Source organism: Betta splendens, chromosome 21, assembly GCF_900634795.4.
Source record: "Betta splendens chromosome 21, fBetSpl5.4, whole genome shotgun sequence".
Classification (NCBI taxonomy): Eukaryota; Metazoa; Chordata; class Actinopteri; order Anabantiformes; family Osphronemidae; genus Betta; species Betta splendens.
Genome location: NC_040899.1, coordinates 10,431,621 through 10,446,519, shown reverse-complemented (window position 1 = coordinate 10,446,519; position 14,899 = coordinate 10,431,621). Strand labels below are relative to the sequence as shown.

At 42.0% G+C, this 14,899-nt stretch overlaps 3 protein-coding genes across 5 annotated transcripts; all 3 read left to right on the top strand.

Moving 5' to 3' along the window:
* The first annotated feature begins 14 nt into the window (after positions 1-14).
* On the top strand, positions 15-5,021 carry LOC114846703 (tubulin alpha chain-like). 3 transcript variants are annotated; one of them, XM_029135680.3, is made up of 5 exons: positions 15-228; positions 2,318-2,477; positions 2,662-2,884; positions 3,141-3,289; positions 3,389-5,021. In XM_029135680.3, exons 2-5 carry the CDS (start codon positions 2,475-2,477, stop codon positions 4,358-4,360), a joined length of 1,347 nt encoding a protein of 448 aa, XP_028991513.1. In that variant the 5' UTR covers positions 15-228; positions 2,318-2,474; the 3' UTR covers positions 4,361-5,021. The 3 variants fall into 3 exon arrangements, with proteins under 3 accessions (XP_028991513.1, XP_055361296.1, XP_055361298.1); XM_055505321.1 differs by having other exon boundaries at positions 2,313-2,477; XM_055505323.1 differs by lacking the exon at positions 2,318-2,477.
* A 272-nt stretch (positions 5,022-5,293) lies between these two features.
* On the top strand, positions 5,294-8,153 carry tuba8l3 (tubulin, alpha 8 like 3). Its single transcript, XM_029135678.3, has 4 exons — positions 5,294-5,449; positions 6,496-6,718; positions 6,818-6,966; positions 7,066-8,153. Exons 1-4 carry the CDS (start codon positions 5,447-5,449, stop codon positions 8,041-8,043), a joined length of 1,353 nt encoding a protein of 450 aa, XP_028991511.1. The 5' UTR covers positions 5,294-5,446; the 3' UTR covers positions 8,044-8,153.
* Positions 8,154-9,097: 944 nt separating this feature from the next.
* dnajb2 (DnaJ heat shock protein family (Hsp40) member B2) lies at positions 9,098-14,818 on the top strand. The gene is made up of 11 exons (XM_029136700.3): positions 9,098-9,344; positions 10,149-10,244; positions 10,629-10,738; positions 10,979-11,032; positions 11,147-11,263; positions 11,367-11,441; positions 11,647-11,779; positions 11,976-12,046; positions 12,207-12,506; positions 14,499-14,567; positions 14,723-14,818. Exons 2-10 carry the CDS (start codon positions 10,180-10,182, stop codon positions 14,525-14,527), a joined length of 954 nt encoding a protein of 317 aa, XP_028992533.1. The 5' UTR covers positions 9,098-9,344; positions 10,149-10,179; the 3' UTR covers positions 14,528-14,567; positions 14,723-14,818.
* Positions 14,819-14,899: the final 81 nt, after the last annotated feature.

Here is a 14,899-nt window from a genome sequence, read left to right as displayed (position 1 = left end):
ATGTAAAAGCACAGCGCGGTCTTTATATGGAGGTGTAGTTTTTACCGGTTTTCTGTACGATGACTGTGTGCACCCAACTGAAGCTTATTTATATCCCATACATTTATGTCCTTTGTGGTGGACTTATGTTTTTGATCTGTAACTTTTTACTTTATAACCATACTAAGTCCTGGTGAGCTCCATGGAGGCCTTTCCAATGATATCCCATGTGTTGAGATATCAGAAAATGTAAGTCAAAAATTGTTACGATATTGTTATTTTACTCTAATAATCATATATTTCCGTGTTCATGAACATGTCGGGAATTATAAACTGGCATCAAAGATCAGTTAAACGTTATGCCAAGAAAAAAATAATAGCCATTTTATGAATGTCAAGTGTAATGGACATGAGAACAAGCTGTGTTGGCTAATGGCTAACTAGCTTGTTTGTTCTTTGTTTTATTTAATTTATTCAAGTCACAAAACACATTTTATTGTGGGATAATAACTATAAACCTCTTTAATTTTACACTGTAGAAACAGGCACAGCTGAGGCAGAAAGAACTTTGAAATAACAAAAAAAATTAAATTGAAAGATATGGAGGAGGATATGGAAATACAAACACTGTGCTTGATTACGTGCACATTATAGGCAATAGCCATTCATCTAGCCTAACATCCAAGTATTATAGAGTGTATATCTGTCAATTAATGCATGGTCCCCTTGTATCCAGTTACTGTCTACTTTTACACAATGAGTATTAAAATAAAAATAAAAGGACAATGGACGCAACAAACAAACATCAATTAAGAAGGTATTTAAGTTGCCAAGACAACATTTAAAAGGTCACTAAAATCAAACAGACTGTTTGTGCAGGTCCACATCCTTGTTAGTGTGTACTTTTTCTATCAGGAAAGGGAACGGTGAGACAGACGGTAACATTAGCATTAGCAACACTTTTGACCTTCTGAATATTAGGCTGCAGAAAAAGTTGTAAAACAATTACTCACTTAAATGCAGGGACATACGTCTGAATTAATAACCCCAGTCAATGTCAGAACGGGTTGCATGGTGACATAAATAACATATTAACCTCCATGGAGCATGTTTATTTTTCATCATAGTCTTTTCATTATTGACACTGTCTAACAACACACGTTTATATATATACAGTATACAGCAACACACATATCCTGAATCTAATTTGTACTTGCACAAATTATATGTCATTGGTGGTCATGGGCAAATATCAGGCAGTGATAATACAAATATATGGTTTTAGGGATTGCAAGAGGATAAATACAATTGTATGTCGGCACGAAAAAAATGTTAAAGAGTCTTTCTTTCTTTCTTTCTTTCTTTCTTTCTTTCTTTCTTTCTTTCTTTCTTTCTTTCTTTCTTTCTTTCTTTCTTTCTTTCTTTCTTTCTTTCTTTCTTTCTTTCTTTTACTTTCTTTCTTTTACTTTCTTTCTTTTTTTCACTTTATGTATTTCTTTCTTTCTATCTTTCTTTTACTTTATGTCTTTCTTTCTTTCTATCTGTCTTTCTTTCTAGTAAAATGATTGATGTCCCCCATTATACTGAAAAGACTTTTTATAACTCTGGGCCACTGACAGTCTATACTGCCAATCAAACAATAGAAGTGGGTCATAGCTTTATGAATCAGGCAACACCTACAGCGGTAGATGCAACATGTGCTGGTGATATCCAATATTTTTATTCTTGGGGGACACAAACTTGACTCATTGATTTGTTTGAAGTGTTTGTATTGTATAATTTTCTTATAGTTTTATAAAGCATTGTATAGTTTTTCTTTCTATTTTTTTATTTACTCATCTTTTCTAAAATGACAAATGACACCTAAATTGCCCTGTTATTATCCAACTATAGTATCAATGCCCTTGAGGTGCTGCCGTAAGCTGATTTGATACCAACTTTAATTACAGTATTTGTTACCGTTGAGCAATGAGCTGTACAAGCTTGCACGGCTTGCAAAAACATATAAGATTTGCATACATTGGACTACCGCAATGTTTTATCACATGTGTTTACTAAATTCACTTGACTCCAACTCTTAAAAGTGGTTTAATTTGTTTAAAATGCCACTCAGCTGAACACCTTGTCTTTATAGAGTATCATAACTTTAGATTATTCCTGCCAGAGAATTTTTTTCTCAGACCATTAATGCCATAAATAAAAAGATGTGTTTCTTTAATGTTATAAATGGTGAGCTTCCTGCTTTTTGTAATTTGAGGTGCACTGCACAAAACAGTGGATGAACAATAAATAGGGTGGTGACCTATTTTTGCATTGTGTCTATGCCTGTCAAGCACAGGATCTTATCCGGGAATCATCGGTGAGGTCTCTGATTACAGTTGAGATCGAATCATTGTTCGCCTGGAGCTGCAGGTATATAAGAGCAGAGTAACACAGCTTTCTTTAGCGCTACACCTTCTTACCGATACCTGGAGATTGGAGAGAAGAGATTAAATATGGTAAGATGTAGCTTTGTGTGATTCTTTAGTGTGGAATACAGTGTTTAGTAACATGGTTATTTGGTCAGACTGAAGTAAGCATTTCAATTCAGCAGTTAATATGAGTAGGTTTAAGCGAGTGAATGAGTGAGTGGAGCGTAACTAGTGTTTCTGGTAACTGAACGGTGTTGTTTACTCTCTTCAGCGTGAATGTATCTCTATTCATGTGGGCCAAGCCGGAGCTCAGATTGGAAATGCATGTTGGGAGCTGTATTGTCTGGAGCATGGGATCCAGCCAGATGGACAGATGCCCAGTGACAAGACCACTGGAGGAGGAGATGACTCTTTCAATACATTCTTCAGCGAGACGGGGGCAGGGAAGCACGTTCCCAGAGCCATCTTCCTGGACCTGGAGCCTACTGTCATCGGTCAGTGCCAGCTTTTGACATAATTTACTGAACAGTAGATTAAAATGGGTTTAACCCCCCCCCCAAAAAAAAAATTAAATACACTAAAGAATTAAACACGTTACTACAACAGCCAAGTAATATTTACATGAATAGAATACATATTTAGACACATTACAGTACAAAACTGTACAAAAGACTAATGTTTATACAGGTGAAATCTTAGCATTATTCCTTTAGTGTATTCATGGGCCCCTGTCTTATCTTTGTTCTTTAGATGAAGTGCGTACGGGAACCTACCGGCAGCTGTTCCACCCTGAGCAGCTCATTACAGGAAAGGAGGACGCTGCCAACAACTACGCCCGCGGACACTACACCATTGGCAAAGAGATCATTGATCTGGTTTTGGACAGGACTCGTAAACTGGTGAGAGCATCAAAAGAGTTTGTTGTAGATTATTTTTCTGCCCAAATTATTATTTTTAAAAGATTAAATAACTTTAGGTTTCATAAAATTAATCTACAGGCTGATCAGTGCACTGGCCTGCAGGGGTTCCTAATCTTCCACTCCTTTGGTGGAGGTACTGGCTCTGGTTTCACCTCCCTCCTGATGGAAAGACTCTCTGTTGATTATGGCAAAAAGTCTAAGCTGGAGTTTGCGATCTACCCAGCGCCTCAGGTTTCCACCGCAGTGGTGGAGCCCTACAACTCCATCCTGACCACCCACACCACCCTGGAGCACTCTGACTGTGCCTTTATGGTGGATAACGAAGCCATCTATGACATCTGCCGCAGGAATCTCGACATTGAGAGGCCGACTTACACCAACCTGAACAGGCTCATTGGCCAGATTGTGTCTTCTATCACAGCCTCACTTCGCTTCGATGGAGCCCTGAATGTTGACCTGACAGAGTTCCAGACCAACCTGGTGCCCTACCCTCGTATCCACTTCCCCCTGGCCACTTATGCCCCGGTCATCTCTGCTGAGAAGGCCTACCACGAGCAGCTGTCAGTGGCTGACATCACCAACACCTGCTTTGAGCCAGCCAATCAGATGGTGAAGTGTGACCCACGTCATGGTAAATACATGGCCTGCTGTCTGCTGTACCGTGGTGATGTGGTGCCCAAAGACGTCAACTCTGCCATCGCTGCCATCAAGACCAAACGCACCATCCAGTTTGTAGACTGGTGTCCCACTGGCTTCAAGGTGGGCATCAACTACCAGCCTCCAACAGTGGTTCCTGGAGGAGACCTGGCCAAGGTGCAGAGGGCTGTGTGCATGCTGAGCAACACCACAGCCATCGCTGAGGCCTGGGCTCGACTGGACCACAAGTTTGACCTGATGTATGCCAAGAGGGCCTTTGTCCACTGGTATGTGGGAGAGGGCATGGAGGAGGGAGAGTTCTCAGAGGCCAGAGAGGATATGGCTGCTCTGGAGAAGGATTATGAAGAGGTGGGGTCTGACAACATAGGAGATGAGGATGAAGGAGAAGAATAATAGCTTTACTGCAACATGTGCATTAACATCACTTTAACTAGAGTATTTAGGAATCATAGTAAAGTAAAACTGCCAGACTGTTCAAACAAAACTCATTTATTTCTTTCTTAAAGTAAAATATACACAAACAACAAATAATTGTTTCTCACTTAGATTCAGAGGAACCAGTAATGAGGGTTTCTGTGTGATAACAGTACGAGTGTCAGACAGAAACCTCAACTAAACTCTTTCTCTCTTTTGTGCCCCTCCCCCCACTGTCCTCTCCCATGTGGAATGTAAGTTATGAAAGAGGTCCTGTGTCGGTCTGTGTGCACCATTCAGCTGTGAATCTGTGAGAGCAGGCAGAGAAAATAACTGACTAGTGTTGTTTGTGCGGCTCATACTCAGACAGTGGCCTGCAGCAACAATAGGATCCTGGTGTGAATCACAGCTCTGTGGCCCAAGAGGACTGTGGAAAAGTCCTTCCAAAGAAGAACTGACGATTAGCTTTGGAACCGTAAAACCTCTCATATCTGAATATTTCTCACTGCAACATTGTTGCTAATGTAATGATTCACTGTGCACTAGCTGACATGTTAAGATTCTTTTTACTATTCATTTCATTGTTCCACTATTAAAACCTTTTTAAAATTGATGATCAACAATAAAGAACTTTTGCAGACTTTATCACGTGATTATTCATTTAATGACCTGAGACAACCATAGGTTGGACTAAGAGTCTGTAATGATAATTGTGTGGGTGCTGGAGCATGAAAAGGCCTTAAGTACACAGCTTGTGTTAAATCTATATACGTTTAGAAAATTGTAAACTCTCCTACAACCACTCATTTAGGCTTTTCATGTGATTGAAGTACCTCTGACTCATGATCATGGTGGCTCTCTCTCTTTAAGTATCCACTCTGTTCTTTTAAGCAGTCTCACATTTTTTTAAGCTTCTCTCCCACCAATGAGCTATGCAGCTGCTGGCTGTGGTTTCCTGTCTGCCCCCTCCACATCCTTGCCTATATAAACCCTGGCCCTCCCTCCCCTCTGCACTTCTGCCTTGTGTCTGAATCCTCAACGTCGGTCGAAGGACAAGCAGACAAAATGGTGAGTAACCGCTTGACTGATGACGTAGCTTTTTTTTTCTCCCCTTCGTCCTGCCTTTGTCTCTGAGTCTTAATGGTATCACACAGCTGAGCCTCCTTAATGCTCGTTAAGCCTGATGAAAAGTTGATGGCTGCTGATACAAAAGCAGATCTGCTGTATTATGTGACAGATGGTCTGATGTGACTTTATGTAATGAAACTTTTTAGGGCATGTCTAAAACTGGTTCTGTGAGAACTGTGCACTGTGGTGGTTTCATATGACTATAAGAATCTCTGTGTTGTTTCTGTAATTGAGAACAAACCAGGCCAGATGACGCTCCTATAAGTTAAACTGGTTTGTCATATTTGATTTGTCACAGCTACACTTTAGAGCAGGATATAAGTGCGCTATGAGGGGGGAAAAAAGGCGTAACTTGAGACTTGGTCATGTGTTTCTTGAAGAATGGGACTTCTTGAGTATGGGAGTGCTTGGGGTAATCGTGGCAATGAGGGTGGGGTGGATAGAAAGAGTGGAGAAAAGAGGAGTGGTCTGGTCTAAGCAGTATGGCTTAGTTGGCAGCCATTTTGCAGCTGTTAGGCCTTTAGTTCTAGGGAGATGGGGGGGGGGGGGGGAGAGAGGGGAGACGTCCCTGTCTGTTACAAAGCTCTGTGCAGCTGGATAGGATGGGGGAGGAGAGCGGCACAAAACGGGAGGGGATGAGGAAAGGGAGGAGACACTTAGAGGATGGAGAAGTGGGGCCAGCTTTTCCCATGTATGAGGAATGGCCTTCCTGTCTCTCACACATGGCCTCACATTGACTGTTGCATTTCTTTTTCATGATACTATTGCATAGTGCAGACTCTGGAATGTCCAATAAACCTTTTCCTTTAAGACTTTAACCAACTGTTCTGCAGTAAAAGTTTCTTGCCTGCTGAAAACAGAAACTGGATCAAAACTGATTTATGCATTGAGTAAAAAAACAAACACCTGTGATAAAGAATACAGAAAACCTTTACAGTGTGTTCTCATTGTCTTTCCTAATCAACCTCCCCTCCAACTTTTTTTAGCGTGAGTGTATTTCTATGCATGTTGGCCAAGCCGGAGCCCAGATGGGCAACGCATGCTGGGAGCTGTACTGCCTGGAGCATGGGATCCAGCCAGATGGACAGATGCCCTCTGACAAGACCATTGGAGGAGGGGACGACTCCTTCAACACCTTCTTCAGTGAGACGGGGGCAGGAAAGCACGTTCCCAGAGCCATTTTTGTGGATCTGGAACCTACGGTGATTGGTCAGTAGTTAAAAACACACATTATGCAAACACTATCATAAATTAAAAGCCTCTCTAAAAGTTGTATTTTATTCTTCCATCTTACGGTGACTTTTACAGATGAAGTGCGTACAGGAACCTACCGGCAGCTGTTCCACCCTGAGCAGCTCATTACAGGAAAGGAGGACGCTGCCAACAACTACGCCCGCGGACACTACACCATTGGCAAAGAGATCATTGATCTGGTTTTGGACAGGACTCGTAAACTGGTGAGAGCATCAAAAGAGTTTGTTGTAGATTATTTTTCTGCCCAAATTATTATTTTTAAAAGATTAAATAACTTTAGGTTTCATAAAATTAATCTACAGGCTGATCAGTGCACTGGCCTGCAGGGGTTCCTAATCTTCCACTCCTTTGGTGGAGGTACTGGCTCTGGTTTCACCTCCCTGCTTATGGAGAGACTCTCTGTTGATTACGGAAAGAAATCCAAACTTGAGTTTGCCGTCTACCCAGCGCCTCAGGTTTCCACCGCAGTGGTGGAGCCCTACAACTCCATCCTGACCACCCACACCACCCTGGAGCACTCTGACTGTGCCTTCATGGTGGATAACGAAGCCATCTATGACATCTGCCGCAGGAATCTCGACATTGAGAGGCCGACTTACACCAACCTGAACAGGCTCATTGGCCAAATTGTGTCTTCTATCACAGCCTCACTTCGCTTCGATGGAGCCCTGAATGTTGACCTGACAGAGTTCCAGACCAACCTGGTGCCCTACCCTCGTATCCACTTCCCCCTGGCCACTTATGCCCCGGTCATCTCTGCTGAGAAGGCCTACCACGAGCAGCTGTCAGTGGCTGACATCACCAACGCCTGCTTTGAGCCAGCCAATCAGATGGTGAAGTGTGACCCACGTCATGGTAAATACATGGCCTGCTGTCTGCTGTACCGTGGTGATGTGGTGCCCAAAGACGTCAACTCTGCCATCGCTGCCATCAAGACCAAACGCACCATCCAGTTTGTAGACTGGTGTCCCACTGGCTTCAAGGTGGGCATCAACTACCAGCCTCCAACAGTGGTTCCTGGAGGAGACCTGGCCAAGGTGCAGAGGGCTGTGTGCATGCTGAGCAACACCACAGCCATCGCTGAGGCCTGGGCTCGACTGGACCACAAGTTTGACCTGATGTATGCCAAGAGGGCCTTTGTCCACTGGTATGTGGGAGAGGGCATGGAGGAGGGAGAGTTCTCAGAGGCCAGAGAGGATATGGCTGCTCTGGAGAAGGATTATGAAGAGGTCGGCACTGACAGCATGGGAGATGAGGATGAAGAAGGAGAGGAGTATTGAGGCATTAAACATCATCACACATTCCAAAGGTTATCACAAACACAACATTCCGTGCACTATTGTGATAAGTGGTGGTGGTAGTATTAATAAAAGAAGGCCTTTCACAAAGACTTGAGTTTTGATTGTTCTTTTCCTCTGATAATTTAAAGTTGCACTGTGAAATAATTTGCTACCCAAGACAGAAAAACAATTTAACCTAAATGAAGTACTTTTTAAGTAATTTCCTGCCTAGTAAGTAAACAACAGGCCAAGTGGGCCTTGTTCATGCAGTAGCCGTTTTTAGACACCAGGTGGAAGCAAAGCCTCCAGTTGTGTGAACTGGTCAACAGTCAATAGACTAACTATAGAAAATATTAAGAGGTTTAGTCATCCTAAACACGGCAAACAGTTCAGACTGATATACCATCACATGATGAGACCATCATGCGATCCTGACTCTTTATGAATCACATGCTAAAAATGGAAGCACCTTCACACCCTGCTGGTTGATGCAGTGACAGTATTCACCGTAGTGTTATAACAGCTCAAAATGGCTAAAAATGATAAAGAAAAATGTAATATAATTATATATAATGTGCCATTATGTTAGATATCTCTGTAGTCTATATCATAGGAAGACATGCTATACTTTGTCTGGTAGCTCAAAACCTTTATGATTCTGATTAAATAAACACAAAAATTCTAATAAAAAGAAAAAAGTCCAACCTAAGCTAGGGGGCGCTCCTGCTAACCATTTGAGATATTTTTTAAAGTTTGTGTCTTGTAACTTTTAGGAGTTTTTCCCCAGTGACATCAAACTCAAAAACGTAGCTCTTACCGTTTATGACTACTGCCATTTTAATTTGCCATTGACAAACCAATATGAACCAAAATGGAGCTGATAGGCAGTAACGGGTTAAATGGAAAGGGACCTTTAAAACTCTATTAACCGTAGCTAACTTCACTGCCGTCCGCGTGCAGGTTTTATCCAGGCGCAACAGGCGGTTCGGGGCAGGGCCTGTGACGTCAGCAAACACTGGCATGTTCTAGACGCTCTATTTTCTTCCTCTCAGCTGATGCCGTGACGTAGCGCGTGCGGCTTAGTTTGACCAGCGCACTCACGACCGGTCGTCCGCGGCGACGGCGAGCTGCTCGGCGGTGTTTTGGGGAAAACATCAGCGCGAGGGCGGCGGAGGGAGAGGAGGACGGACGGACGGGAGAGGGGCGTGAGGCTGTCACGAGCGCAGGACGGGGAGACGCCGCCAGCATTCTGGTTAATACTAATTCACGCGCCCACCGTTAAGGCCTGAAGACTTAACACGGTAGGTCCAACACGCCGCGTGCACAGCTGCTACTGCTGTTTATCCTGCGTGTCCAACTTTACCATAATAGGAAATGTTGTGTCACCCAAATAGCAATTAATGCTAGGCTGCTTGAGTTTGTGTGTAGCCGCCGTCACGTCAGCAGCAGGTGTCACATGCCGCAACGCTAGAAATAACATAGTAATAATACCGGACCCCAGGGACGCAGAAAGTTAAGTTTAGTCATTTTACCCCGGTTTGGAAGCCCCCCTCATCCCTTAACCAGTCGCAGCCCACTAATGGGATCGGCATGGGGGTTAGCAGGCCTTACTGTTACTGGGATGGAGCTGCTGACTGTACTGTTACACTGTGTGCGGTTCGACTAAATCCTCCTTAAGTCCTTTCCGTGTGAAATGTCTCTTGTCTCTGCTATTATTGTGTTCTCAGTTTAAAACTGGAACCTACCAGTGTGTTAGAACCATGTCTTAAGGTGGTAGTCAACTATTCACCATTTACTGCATGATAATTAATCCCTATTACTTTTTAACTAATGAAATATTGCAGCTCTCAGGATGGGCCAACAGCCACAACTCATCTGTGTCAGTGAAATATGAGTTTGTACATCCTTTTATGCCAAAACAAACATAAACCAGCAAAACATGTAATAATAATAATAATAATAATAAAAGTATGTTTATATTACCTGCTTCAGATATGCACAAAATACTGCTGTGTATGATCATTTATTTTGAAAATTAATAATAAACAAAGAGCTACAGTCTAGCTTTGCATTTTTTGAAAGAAAACATTGTGTTTTGTTTTCAGGGGGGAGCAGAGAAGAGTGACAGGAGGCGACATGGTGGATTACTACAATATCCTTGGAGTGTCCAAAACGGCCTCTCAGGACGACATCAAGAAGGCGTGAGTATCCTAAATCTTTCTCTTTCATGTCAGGAGATATAGTTACATTAAGAAAACAAAAAATACCAACAGACAATCTAGTATTAATTTAAAGCTTAAGCATTTACTGCACTGTATATGTGTTTTTAATCTGGGAGTTATTGGTTGTTTTGTATCTGATTCATCTAATTATGTAAACTGTTATCTACATTATCTCACCTCGTTTATTTCAGTTTCATGCCACTAATTTATTTTGTATTTTAAAATATGTTTTAGAATGACTTCTTTCTGACTTGTCCTATTTACTCTGCTGCTGTGACAGTTCCCTTTCAAAGGATCAATGAAGTTTTAACTAATCCCATCAGTATCTGTTTACGTATATACACGTCTGTGATGTGTGTTCAGGTACAGGAAACTGGCACTAAAATGGCATCCAGACAAAAATCCAGACAACAAAGAGGAGGCAGAGAAAAAGTTCAAAGAGGTAGCTGAGGCCTATGAAGTCCTGTCTGACAGTAAGTCATACATGTGTGTTTGATATACAGTATGTGTGTTTGAGAGTCTGTAATGAAAAAAGATTCATGAACCTAAACCTGTTAGGTGATGGCTTCTCAGATTGTATATTAATAATTATGTAATTATTTATAATGTATTCATATAGTTAATTAAACTAATTTCATGCAAGTTTGTATAAATAATAATAATAAATAAATGTTTTGATTCTTTTATAAAGTTGCACCTTTTCTCTTCTACAGAGAGTAAACGTGATGCATATGACAGATATGGAAATGACAGAATGCGACACACAGGTAAATAAACCTGCTACTGGTTTGTTTTCTTTTTTGTGCTGTTGCTGCCTGTTCCTTTTCTCTGTCTTTTATCATTTTACCTGGTTGCTGACGCCTTACGCCTCTATTTCTTAGGTTCGTCCAGCTCAGACTTTTCATCAGATTTCCCAGGATTTACCTTCACATTCCGCAGTCCAGACGAGGTGTTCAGGGATTTTTTTGGTGGGCAGGATCCCTTTGCCAATTTCTTTGGTGAGTCCTAAAGGTGGCGCTGTGTTTATGTACAGTAGCTACAGTAGTGCTAAGTTGAGTGAGAGGTTTTCTTGTGATAAATGAACTTCTGCCTCCCATTTAGACGACTTTTCAACGTTTGGTGGCTCGTCTTCTCGCCTCGGGCCCAGTCGGTTCTTCTCCTTCCCATCGGCTGGAGGTAAATATACCGGATGAATACTATTGCATGCACAAAGCATTTTCCCGTGGCTGGCTAACTAGAACTGTGGCATATTTTGTTGTGGTCACATTACAAGTACTGGTGCTGGATGCCTGCATTGTGTGCAAGGCAATTTACACAACAGATACTGTAAATAGCAGTGAGGGTAAAAGCTAATCAAATACCCTGATCTTCTGTCTTTCAGTTGAATTTACATCCTTCTCCTCTTCCGTGGGTGGTCTGGATGGAATGGGAGGTATGGGTGGAGGGATGAGCAACTTCAAATCAGTTTCTACTTCTACTCGCATCATAAATGGAAAACGCACCACCACCAAGAAGTATGTACTGTTCTCTTAAATATACTCAGTATAGGTATTTAAGATAGAAAGTATCTGAATCCTATACAGGAAAAAAAGGTAGTTCACCCACTTTTTATTGAGTGTTAGAAGTTCCTAAACTGGTGAATTTGCATTTAGTATGTTAGAGATGGAGTTCAATAAAAAGAGTTCACACATTGAACACATTTCCTTACAGGATAAAGGAGAATGGGCAAGAAAGAATAGAGATTGAGGAAGATGGTGTGTTGAAGAGTGTTCTTATTAATGGTAAGAATGCACAGACTGAACAGTGGGATCAGTAAACTTTAGAAAACATTGTTATATGTAATGTCTCTTCTCACCTTCAAGAGTAACACAGATATGAAGTGGTGGCATCTGCAGTGTATCATGTAACTCTTGTTGCCCCTCATGTTGCTCTTCCTCCCAGGTGTGGAAGATGAAATGGCCCTCGCTTTGGAGTTGAGCCGACGAGAGGAACAGTCACATCGCACGCCGCAGAAGCCACAGATCCAAAGTCGATTAGCTCCCGAGTTCGACAGGTCCCGGTCGAGCCCATACGCTTCAACCACGCATCGCTCGTTCAGCTCGGCTCCCTGCTACCACTACGAAGGCAACGCGGGAGGCAGTGAGGATGATGAGGAAGACGAAGACCTGCAGATGGCTTTGGCATGCAGTCTGTCAGAAATGGAAGCAAAGCAGAGAGCGAATGCTGCCGACTACATTTCAGGTGCCGGGGGCAGGGGCAGAGAAATGAGTGTCAGAACTGGTGGCCAGAGACGAGGCAGGGTTGCTGAAACAGCTCCTTTAAATGGGGCTGGCAGTGAGGCAGAGGAGAAAGATGAAGAGGGCCATTTAAAATTGGGAAAGGGAAAACGGGAAGCAGGCTTCCCTCCTGAGTCCCCCACAACTCCCAACACCACACCACTAAACCATTACACACCAGAAGAGCCTGAACCGGCCATAAAAACTAGTAATGGGAGTCTGAAAAAGAAAAAGAAGTGCGGGTGTGTTGTGTGCTAATTGCTACTGCAGCATTTGTGTACTATATTTTTGGGATGCCTTACTCTTATACTCACCTCTATACTCCCCAGACTCCAGTCAAGGCTATTGTGATTGTCAGACTCTTCCTTAATGTCCTGCAGTGGCTTATTCACCAGCGAGTCAGCTTCGACAGGGTTGTGGTTTTGTTCTTTGCTGACAGACAATCCTGACAGCTTCACAAAAATGTGCCAATAGAGGAAAAAGTCAAGTTGTTTTGTTTACAGCAAGTAAAGCAATACAGAGGAATATTTATGGGTGTATGGACATTAGACACCTACAGTATTTATACAGTACAGATTAGGATGGATTATGAGGGATTTAGACAAAGCCAAATTTTTCAGGATTTATATCCCAATGTGTGTGTGTGTGTGTGTGTGTGTGTGTGTGTGTCATTTATACTATTACATAATCACAGATGCTAATAATCTGTGATGTTAAACATTATGTTTTGGCCTTAATTTTCAGCTTTTAGTCAGAATTTCAATTGGAGGCAGCTTTTTCTTCAGCACAGTGACCTGTAGTACAGTATGTGTCACAAACAGCCTAATCAAGTATTACAGTATTAAAGCATGTGTGTGGTCAGGTGATGGGGCTTGAGAAAGGAGCTGAGCTAAAGTAATTTTATCGACGCAAAAGTTAAAAGTCTCTCACCTGATGTGATACGTGCTTAAATCTGTGGACATATCATTATGAATGAAATCAAATCATATTGTACATGAACAACATTTGTGTTGAAGTGCTACATAATACAGGCTTCAAGCGACTACGTGACAGTGTTAGCTCCAGTGTTGTAAATGTCCTTTCCATACATACACCTACAGTATGTGCGCTCCTAGAAACGTGGACATAAACAGCTGTGCTCTCAAGCTCATGGGAAATTCCATGTGGCCAGGCTGCAGGAGGATTATGTGGCTGCAAAGAAATAGGGCGTGTGAGAGAGAAACCGACGACTTGTTGAATGTGAATCAGAATTATCACGGTGCTGCATGTGGTTTTAGGCCGTTAATGACGTGTAAACATGAAGACAGTTTAGTGCGATTGTCAGGCTTTCCCTTCCAGGGAGCTGCGCCACACACACATGCACATATTCACAGTGATACACTAATAACCGCAAGAGTGTGACAAATTATTTTTGGTGTCACTAATATGCTGAAAAATAATTTTTGCTATGATCAGCCGTGCTGGGAGGCACCCAGTGTTCCTGTCCTGATGTCGTCTGGCTGTGGAGCACTTCTCCCAAGTGCTTTATTCATTTTATATTTTAGGTTTTTTTACTTTACTATTAAAGGCTAATTAATATAACTATAAATAAACATGCATTGCAGTGAGAAGTGGTTGTGACAAAGGAAGATTGTTTGTCTTATCGGTAGCTATCAGGCTTTTTTTTTTACTCAAGCATGTAATTGTTTTTAAAGTGGAAATAACAAATAAATGATTTGGCAAAACAGGGTTTGGGATATTTGCTTTTTTCGTATTTGTTTGTATAATTTATACTAGTATAAGGGCTTGCATCTACTACTACCACTATTATTTTAATTCAAAAACATGCAATAGCAAATAGAATCAACTTCCGTTGCTCTGATCTGTGTGTGCGCTTCGTAGCTAAACCATCAAGTTACTGCTGGGACTGAAGGTGCACTTTGTGCTTGTGTCTTACACTTCTTGCTTCCTGTTTCAGACTCAGACTTCGAGGCCTTCACAAGCTAACCCTATTGGCTCATGCTGCTCCGTGCTGCCCTGCCTTCAGGTAAATCTGAATATGAAGCACGCTGCAAGTTGCTCATTTACATCTTTCCGCTCCACCTCTTTAGATCAGATGACACACAGTTCATATCTTATGTTGTTCTGCCTGTTCAGTCAATCAATTAAATATAATATCCCCTTGTGTATCTATCCTTACAGGTCAATTCCCATGATGCACTTGTCTCTTTCTGCCCACAATGGCTTCTACCTGCTGAATATCAAACAAACATAAAATATATGTTTTTATGTACTATAGTGTGAATGGGTCTGTATTATTGTGGAGTGAAGGACTGGACACTTCCGATTCTTTATCATTAATCATAAAATAGGAAAGCA

Excerpts from the sequence above, each read along its gene's own strand:
- LOC114846703 (XM_029135680.3), top strand. Across the intron at positions 2,885-3,140 it reads CCTGGAGCCTACTGTCATCG|ATGAAGTGCGTACGGGAACC; the intron begins GTCAGTGCCAGC and ends TTTGTTCTTTAG. Across the intron at positions 3,290-3,388 it reads TGGACAGGACTCGTAAACTG|GCTGATCAGTGCACTGGCCT; the intron begins GTGAGAGCATCA and ends ATTAATCTACAG.
- tuba8l3 (XM_029135678.3), top strand. Across the intron at positions 6,719-6,817 it reads TCTGGAACCTACGGTGATTG|ATGAAGTGCGTACAGGAACC; the intron begins GTCAGTAGTTAA and ends TGACTTTTACAG. Across the intron at positions 6,967-7,065 it reads TGGACAGGACTCGTAAACTG|GCTGATCAGTGCACTGGCCT; the intron begins GTGAGAGCATCA and ends ATTAATCTACAG.
- dnajb2 (XM_029136700.3), top strand. The coding sequence starts at position 10,180 with ATGGTGGATTACTACAATATCCTTGGAGTGTCCAAAACGGCCTCTCAG. Across the intron at positions 10,739-10,978 it reads CTATGAAGTCCTGTCTGACA|AGAGTAAACGTGATGCATAT; the intron begins GTAAGTCATACA and ends TCTCTTCTACAG. Across the intron at positions 11,033-11,146 it reads TGACAGAATGCGACACACAG|GTTCGTCCAGCTCAGACTTT; the intron begins GTAAATAAACCT and ends TCTATTTCTTAG.